Source organism: Aquarana catesbeiana, linkage group LG05 (assembly GCF_042186555.1).
Source record: "Aquarana catesbeiana isolate 2022-GZ linkage group LG05, ASM4218655v1, whole genome shotgun sequence".
Lineage (NCBI taxonomy): Eukaryota > Metazoa > Chordata > Amphibia > Anura > Ranidae > Aquarana > Aquarana catesbeiana.
The window spans coordinates 630,115,635-630,125,437 of NC_133328.1; the positions used below are offsets into that span (position 1 = coordinate 630,115,635).

Below are 9,803 nucleotides of genomic sequence, written 5' to 3' on the forward strand. Positions count from 1 at the left end.
AACTGAGCTCTCTAGACTGAGTCATTCATAGATTCAGGAGTCATGCTGCCGGCTCATATATGCACAGTGCATTTTAACCACTTGTCGCCCGCCATATAGCAGAATGACGGTGGCAAAGTGGTTTCAATAACCTGACTGGGCGTCATATGACGTCCTCAGGATATTAGGCCACTGCGTTTTGCGTGGGGGTGCGTTTTGTGGCGATCGTTGTTGCGGGGTGTCATTCTGACACCCCGCAACTCTGATCTAGGTAAAATCACGGCTGATCACGATGAATATAGGAAGAGCCGGTGATCGGCTTTTCCTCACTCGCGTCTGACAGACGCGAGTAGAGGAGAGCCAATCGGCTGCTCTCCTGACAGGGGGGTCTGTGCTGATTGTTTATCAGCACAGCCCCCCTCGGATCTTATCCAGGACCACCATAATGCCGCCCAGGACCACCAGGATGGCCATCCACACTGGACCACCAGGTATGCCCCCCCTAGACCCCCAGAGAAATACTAATCCAGGGGTCCTCAAACTTTTTAGACAGGGGGCCAGTTCACGGTCCCTCAGACTGTTGGGGGGCCGCACTATAGTTTAAAAAAAATATGAACTAATTCCTAATTTCCTATGCACACATCTTTTTTGTAGTGCAAAAGAATAAAAGAATGAATAATAAATAATAATATATATAGGGGATGGACAGGGGGACAGAGGGATGGACAGGGGGATGGACAGAGGGGGGGATAGAGGCACAGAGGGGTGGACAGGGGGACAGAGGGGTGGACAGGGGGACAGAGGGATGGACAGGGGGACAGGGGGATGGACAGGGGGACAGAGGGATGGACAGGGGGACAGAGGGATGGACAGGGGGACAGAGGGGTGGACAGGGGGTGGACAGGGGGACAGTGGGGTGGACAGAGGGACAGAGGGGGGGACAGTGGGGTGGACAGGGGGACAGTGGGATGGACAGAGGGGTGGACAGGGGGACAGTGGGATGGACAGAGGGGTGGACAGGGGGACAGTGGGATGGACAGGGGGACAAAGGGAGGGACAGAGGGATGGACAGGGGAACAGAGGGATGGACAGGGGGACAGAGGGTGGACAGGGGGACAGAGGGGTGGACAGGGGGACAGAGGGGTGGACAGGGGAACAGAGGGATGGACAGGGGGACAGAGGGGTGGACAGGGGGACAGAGGGGTGGACAGTGGGGTGGACAGGGGGACAGTGGGGTGGACAGGGGGACAGAGGGGGGGACAGGGGGACAGTGGGGTGGACAGGGGGACAGAGGGGGGGACAGTGGGGTGGACAGGGGGACAGTGGGGTGGACAGGGGGACAGAGGGGGGGGACAGGGGGACAGAGGGGGGGACAGTGGGGTGGACAGGGGGACAGTGGGGTGGACAGGAGGACAGAGGGGTGGACAGGGGGACAGAGGGGTGGACAGGGGGACAGAGGGGGGACAGAGGGGTGGACAGGGGGACAGTGGGGTGGACAGGGGGACAGAGGGGTGGACAGGGGGATAGTGGGGTGGAGAGGGGGACAGAGGGGTGGACAGGGGGACAGCGGGGTGGACAGGGGGACAGAGGGGGGGACAGTGGGGTGGACAGGGGGACAGAGGAGTGGACAGGGGGACAGTGGGGTGGACAGGGGGACAGTGGGGGGGACAGTGGGGTGGACAGGGGGACAGTGGGGTGGGCAGGGGGACAGTGGGGTGGGCAGGGGGACAGTGGGGTGGACAGAGGGGGGGGGGGGCAGGGGGACAGTGGGGTGGACAGGAGGACAGAGGGGTGGACAGTAGGGCAGAGGGGTGGACAGGAGGGCAGAGGGGTGGACAGGGGGACAGTGGGGTGGACAGAGGGGGGGACAGGGGGACAGTGGGGTGGACAGGAGGACAGAGGGGTGGACAGGGGGACAGAGGGGTGGACAGAGGGGTGGACAGAAGGGTGGACAGGGGGACAGTGTGGTGGACAGGGGGACAGTGGGGTGGACAGGGGGACAGAGGGGTGGACAGGGGGACAGAGGGGTGGACAGGGGGACAGTGGGGTGGACAGAGGGGGGACAGGGGGACAGAGGGGGGACAGAGGGGGGACAGGGGGACAGAGGGGTGGACAGAGGGGGGGACAGGGGGACAGAGGGGTGGACAAGGGGACAGAGGGGTGGACAGGGGGACAGAGGGGTGGACAGGGGGACAGAGGGGTGGACAGAGGGGGGACAGGGGGACAGTGGGATGGACAGGGGGACAGTGGGGTGGACAGGGGGACAGAGGGGTGGACAGGGGGACAGTGGGGTGGACAGGGGGACAGAGGGGTGGACAGGGGGACAGTGGGGTGGACAGGGGGACAGAGGGGTGGACAGGGGGACAGAGGGGTGGACAGGGGGACAGAGGGGTGGACAGAGGGGGGACAGGGGGACAGTGGGATGGACAGGGGGACAGTGGGGTGGACAGGGGGACAGAGGGGTGGACAGGGGGACAGAGGGGTGGACAGGGGGACAGTGGGGTGGAAGGGGGACAGAGGGGTGGACAGAGGGGGGGACAGGGGGACAAAGGGGTGGACAAGGGGACAGAGGGGTGGACAGGGGGACAGAGGGGTGGACAGGGGGACAGAGGGGTGGACAGAGGGGGGACAGGGGGACAGTGGGATGGACAGGGGGACAGTGGGGTGGACAGGGGGACAGTGGGGTGGACAGGGGGACAGAGGGGTGGACAGGGGGACATTGGGGTGGACAGGGGGACAGAGGGGTGGACAGGGGGACAGTGGGGTGGACAGGGGGACAGAGGGGTGGACAGGGGGACAGTGGGGTCCTCACTTGTTCGTAGGCTGTTGCTTGAAGCCTCCGCTCTCTCTGTCACTCTTCGTGCCTCCTGTCTCCGTGCGGGACTGTGCTGGGAACTACACTTCCCAGCATGCAGCGCGGCACACGGAGCCCTCCATTACTGGTGTGAGGAAGGCGGCTTGAGCGGAGCGGATATGCTCCCTGCCGAAGCCGAGCCGACCTGGCCCCGGCCCGAGCCTGGATTGTCGGGAATCCGGCCCTGGGTGGATTGGGCCGGATAAATGTCCTCGGCGGGCCGCATGTGGCCCGCGGGCCGTAGTTTGAGGACCCCTGTACTAATCTGTGCCCAGGCAGCTGCCAATCAGTGCCCACTCACAATGCCTGCCAGTGCCACCAGGGATGCCTATCAGTGCCTCATATCAGTGCCGCGTTTCAGTGCCCATCAGTGCCACGTATCATTGCCCGTCATTGCCGCCTTTCAGTGCCTATCAGTGCCGCCTATCAGTGCCCATCAGTGCCACCCATAAGAACCCATCTTTGCAGCCTTTCAGTGCCCATCAGTGTCGCCTATCAGTGCCCATCAGTGCCACCCATGAGTGCCCATCAGTGCCACCTATCAATGCCCATCAGTGCTGCATATCAGTGCCACCCATCAGTGCCACCTACCAGTGCCCATCAGTGCCGCATATCAGTGCCCATCGTCAGTGCCTGCTCATTGGTGCCACCTCATCAGTGCCTGTCAGTGCCGCCTTATCAGTGCCCATCAGTAAAAGAGAAAACTTACTTATTTACAAAATTTTATAACAGAAATAAAAGCAAAACTTTTATTTTTTTCAAAATTTTCGGTCTTTTTTTATTTGTTTAGCAAAAAATAAAAACCGCAGAGGTGATCAAATTACACCAAAAGAAAGCTTTATTTGTGGGAACAAAATGATTAAAATTTAGTTTGTGTACAGTGTTGTATGACTGCGCAATTGTCATTCAAACTGCAACAGTGCTGAAAGCTGAAAATTGGTCTGGGCAGGAAGGTGTATAAGTGCCCTGTATTGAAGTGGTTAAAATACAGAATGATTGTGGGCTCTGTGATTTAGGCCGGGTTCACACAGTGCTGCGTTTAGTGCGCTGTGCAACATCTGTGCAAATCGCATGCGATGTCTGTGCGATGCAAATTCAGCCATACAGATTTGTATGGCTGAATTTGCCTCACATTTGGATCAAAGTCGTGCAGGACCCTTTTTTTTTGGTCTACACCAGAATCGAATCGCATGGGTGTTCACACACCCATGCAATTCGATTCCTGTCCAAATTAACAGTTTGCGCTGCGATATGCGAACCGATCTGGGGGTGTCATTAACTTTGTATTGGCACTTCCAGCAGTTCGCAACTGCATAGGGCAGTGTGTGCACTGCCTGCATGTCAGGTGCGATGCGCGAACTGCAGGGTTTCCCGCGTGATCGCGCCAATGTGAACCGAGCCTCATTCAAAGACTTCTCAAAGCAGCTCATGAATCTAATGTGATCTGATGAGTCACTCATAGAGTCAGGAGTTATACTGCTCTGCTAACTCACACACAACTCATGAATCTAATGTGCTCAGATGAGTCACTCATACATTCAGGAGCTGCCGGATCACACATCTCATGGTACAAAACATAACGTTGATACTTGTGTGCTCTCTTCCTGAGTGAGACATTCACAGACTGGACTTGACTTGACTATCTGCTGCCTGCTTCACACACAGACATCATACAAAAGAAAATCTTGTGTGCTCTGTGATTTATTCAGAAACTTGAAGTCTTGATGGCTCACACGATCGTGTTATAGCTAATTTTACAAATCATGAGCTGAGGCTGCTGTTTTTTCAGATCCCTACACATCCTGAAAGGGGCAGATCTTTGACAATGAATTGAATCAGATTCATTTTATGGATTCGATTCATTCAAACTCTGTAGTGAGTTGATTCACTGATTTGATTCAGTAGCCAAGCCTAGTTTCAATAGAGGGTGAAAATACTATTCACATGTAGGGACATATACCTTCAATATAAACATTTATTTGTCCTCCAACTTCCTGAAGATAAAAGCTGCAAAACCAGCTCAGCCCCACCCTGTGCCGAGAAATGTGAGATGACCTTTGGATTTTCAGTCTCAGAGACTTTCACTTTCATTTCTCTCTTCTGCTGTCAGCGATGGCGTCTGCTGATGTGAGACAAGAGCTGGACTGTTCCATCTGTCTGGACATTTATACAGATCCTGTAAACCTGAGATGTGGTCACAACTTCTGCCGGGTCTGTATTGATGGTGTGTTGGATACACAGGAGGGGTCTGGAAGTTATTCCTGTCCTCAGTGCAGAGAAGAGTTCCGGGATCGGCCTGTACTGCAGAGGAACATAACACTACGTAACATAGTGGAGGCTTTCCAATCTACTCAGCTGGAAGAAGGAAAGACTGGAATCTTCTGTACTTACTGCTATCACTCTCCTGTACCTGCTGTTAAATCCTGTCTGCATTGTGAAGCTTCTTTGTGTGATAATCACCTGAGAGTCCACAGCAAGTCACCAGAACATGTCCTAACTGATCCCACCACTTCCATGGAGAAGAGAAAATGCTCCATCCATAGAGAACTTGTTAAATATTACTGCACTGAGGACTCTGCCTGTATCTGTGTGTCCTGCAGTTTGGCCGGAGCACACCGGGGACACAAGGTGGAGACTCTGGATGAGGCCTCTGAGAAGAAGAAACAGAAACTGAGAAATGTTCTGCAGAAACTGATGACAGAGAGAGAGGAGACGGAGAAAAGAGTCCAGAGTCTGCAGGATCGCAGGAGAAAAGTACAAGAAAAATCAGCTGGTCTAACAGAGAGAGTCACTGCCCTGTTCATAGAGCTCAGGAGACATCTGGAGGACCTGGAGAAGAGAGTCCTGAGGAACATCTCCAGCCAGGAAGAGCAGATCTCATTGTCTGATCTGATCCATCAGCTGGAAATAAAGAAGGAGGATCTGTCCAGGAAGATGGAGGACATTGAGGAGCTGTGTAACATGACTGACCCACTGACTGTCCTACAGGAATCAGACACAGGGGACTTGTGTGATACTGAGGAGGGAGATGATGAGGACAGAGAGAGACATGATAGACTCCTCCATGATGGAGGGGATCTGGATGTGTCTGGAATCTCACACACATTACACACAGGGTTATCTGATATGATAAAAGGGGTAAATGTATTCTTCTATTTACAGGAAGCTTCAGACATATTACTGGATGTGAACACAGCTCAGAATAATCTACTGATATCAGATGACATGAAAACTGTATCCAGGTCAGATATAAAGCAGAATCGTCCAGAAACACCGGAGAGATTTCAGTACTGGGCCCAGGTATTAAGCAGTCAGAGATTTTCCTCGGGGCGACATTACTGGGAAGTGGATGTCAGTGAGGCAGAACAATACATAGTCGGGATGTGTTATCCCAGTATAGAGAGGAGAGGAGTGCAGTCAGGGATTGGATATAATAACAAGTCCTGGGGTTTGCACAGGTTTAGAGGTGTGTGTTATCTAAGACATGACAATAAACAGATCAGAATATCTCCCAATCTCTCCAGTAACAGAGTCAGGATCTATGTGGATTATGAGGCCGGGCAGCTGTCCTTTTATGATCTGTGTGACCCGATCCGACACCTCCACACCTTCACCACCACCTTCACTGAGCCCCTCCATGCCGGGTTATATGTACAAATGGGTTCTATAACAATATCTGGGGGTGAAAGGCGACGTGAGAAATAATAATACAACAGAAAATCTGCCCAAACCTGCTGACATCACAGAAATCTGAATCTGATTATTTGTAACTAATGGAATAATGCAGAAGATTCATATTCCATATGTCATAAATCTAAAGGTTCCCAACACAAACAGTCACAGCATTGAGAAATCTCAGCACAGGAAAGTGTGATTTATTCTCTTATAGTGACAATAATAAGATTTGGGGTTTTCAGGGGTTCATTAAGGGCCAGTTCACACCACATGCAATCCAGTGCGTTTTTTTTTCTGCATCAAAAAACGCATAGAAAGTAGGTTATATGGTTTTCAATGGCATCGTTCACACCAGTGCTTGCAGTTCCAGTGCGTTTCAGTTGCAGAAAAAAAAGTAGAAGATGCTGCATTTTTTCTGCACTGGACTGTACTGGAACGCTGTAAAAAGCATCAAAAACTCACGGGAACGCACCAAAAACGCACTGCAACACCCATGTTCTTATTTAAGGTTAAGAAAAAAAAGGAGGGGAACTGGACTGGACTGCATCAAAAATGCGCATTTAAAAAAGCATCTGGAGCGCATCCGGACTGCGTTTCTATGATGTAAACTGGCCCGGATGTGTTCCAGGTGCTTTTCTGCATGTGCGTTTTTGATGCATTCCAGTGCGTTTTTGATGCAGTCCAGTGCTTTTTTTTCCCCCCACTTTTTTCTTAACCATAAATAAGGACAAGTGTGTTGCAATGCGTTTTTGGTGCATTCCGGTGCGTTTTTGATGCGTTTTACAGCGTTCCTGTTCAGTCCAGTGCAGGAAAAATGCAGCATGTTCTACTTTTTTTTCTGCAACTGGAACGCACTGGAACTGCAAGCACTGGTGTGAACGATGCCATTGAAAACCATATAACCTACTTTCTATGCGTTTTTGATGCAGAAAAAAAAACGCACTGGACTGCATGTGGTGTGAACCGGCCCTAAGTGTTAGTGGTCAGGATAAGACTATTATCATTGATTATAATTTGAATGATTATTCTAAATTTGCAGAAAATGTAATGTACACTATTGCAGCTTGCCAATACTTAGATGTGCTGACTGCATTGGTTTTCATTTTTCAGTCTTTTTTTTTTGCAGTTTTTACCTAGAGATCCTGCCAGTAACACACTTCCTGTCCTAGGATGACACCACTCACTCATGGTACTGTACACTGTAGATTTTTAGGTACTGTCGTTTTTTGGCGCCATTCCACGAGCTTACGCAGTTTTAAAGCGTGACATGTTGGGTATCTATTTACTCAGCATAACATCATCTTTTATATTTCACCATATGGGTAATATATTGTGTTTTAAAATTGTGTGTGTATTAAAATACATTACTTTTTTTTTTTCTCAAAAAAATTTGCATTTAAAAAGACGCTGTGCAAATATAAAAATATGCAACACCCACCATTTTATTCTCTAGGGCCTCTGCTTTAAACAATCTATGATGTTTGGGGGCAGTTTTCTAGCAAAACAATGCTGATTTTTACATATAGGAGAGGAATGTCAGAATTGGCCCGGACTGGAAGCGGTTAATATCAGACTGCAGAGTGCACAGGACAGCACTGGATTTCTGGCAGGATTCACAGGGTGATTTGTACACTAATTGAATAGTTATAACAATATTCTTTCAAGTGTATATTTAATAGACCAAAGTAAAGGAAATAAGTGAAGTTGGTTGTTATCTTCATTGTAGTTTATTGTTGCTGTCAGACAGAAGTGTACAAAGCTGTAAAGCTCTAATTGGCTCAGAGTGCTGCCCCTCCCCCCCATGCTGCTGTGTAGGTGATTACAGGAAGTGATATCAGGACCAATTCAGATATATACAACAGTTCTATGCTTAAAAATAAGCTTTTTAATGAATACATAATTGCATTAAAGTAGAACTGAAGGCAAAACTTGTTTTTTCATTTTGGATAGATCAAGGGAGGGTTATAACCCCGTCAGATTTTTTTTTTTTCTGCCATCTGTGTCCCATTGTTGAGATTTCCCTTCACTTCCTGTCCCATAGCCAAACAGGAAGTGAGAGGAAATCCCTGTAAATCAAGGGAATTTCTTGGGACCCCCCCAGGTCACGGCGATTTTTTAGTAAAATACGTGCATCCCACCCCTGATGACTGGCAGGAAACCAAGAAACGCGTCGGGTTATAAACTAAGGGTGCCGAGCTAAGCCTATTATTATCTTGAGTTCAATTAACTTTTTCTCTGATTTTGTATTCTTATCGTGTGATTTATGTAAAATTTGGATTGTCATATATTTTTTGACTCTCGTATTTTTCTGCAAGAATTGTATCAGTTTATGTCCCTTGATTTGTCTGCATAAAATTGTGATTATTAATACAAATATTTCATCTTTTATGATTATGCCTGTATTCTATTTATTCTACTTGTGTAGGCCTAAAACAATCATGGACAACCCGGACGGGTTAACGACATCAAACTAAATCCAAATGAATATAATTTAATGTATATTTATCACCTACAATGACATGCTTCATTTAAAGTCCCATCTCCGTTCTCCAATTTTCTGTAATATAACCAGGGATGGAAGCATGCCATTGATACATGAAGGTAGTGACAGGCCACGTTTTCCTAATTAGAATCAAAGCAGGTTTAAGAATTCGGTTAAATTCAAATTTGAATTACGTTATTTCGGACCAATTTTATTTCATTATTTTGGAGGATTCCTTTACATTTGCATTACTGATAAGGTTTATTTCAAATATGTGAAGTGTTCAATATTATAAAAGAAATATCTAAATTCAACATTTTGCTGCGTACATGTACAATACTGTGCAAAAGTTTTAGGCAGGTGTGAGGAAATAATGTGAAGTACAAATGCTTTCAAATATATACAATACAGCCGTGGTCAGGGGCGTTGCTAGGTCTACAAAAGATCTGGGGCTAGAGCCCATAGCAATGTAGTAAAGAAAGTCATACTCTTGGGCGGGCATACACATGTATATAATATACGTGTGTGTGTATATATCCCCAGAGAGCCCCGCCTTACATCAGGGTCCCCAGGGAGCCCCCCTACATTAGGATCCCCAGAGAGCCTCTCCCTTAAATTGGGGTCCCCAGAGAGCCTCCCCCATGCATCAGGGTCCCCAGAGGGCCCCCCACTTACATCAGGCTCCCCAGAGAGCCTCCCCTCCCCTTGGAGACCCCTGCAGAGATTCGGAGCTATAGCCCCAAAAGCCACCCCCTAGCGATGCCACTGGCCGTGGCCAAAAGTTTTGAGAATGACATTTTCACAAAGTCTGCT

At 49.3% G+C, this 9,803-nt stretch overlaps 1 protein-coding gene across 1 annotated transcript; it reads left to right on the forward strand.

Moving 5' to 3' along the window:
* The first annotated feature begins 4,874 nt into the window (after positions 1-4,874).
* Positions 4,875-8,894, forward strand: LOC141145541 (E3 ubiquitin/ISG15 ligase TRIM25-like). The gene has a single exon (XM_073632307.1). It carries the CDS (start codon positions 4,946-4,948, stop codon positions 6,536-6,538), a length of 1,593 nt encoding a protein of 530 aa, XP_073488408.1. The 5' UTR covers positions 4,875-4,945; the 3' UTR covers positions 6,539-8,894.
* Positions 8,895-9,803: the final 909 nt, after the last annotated feature.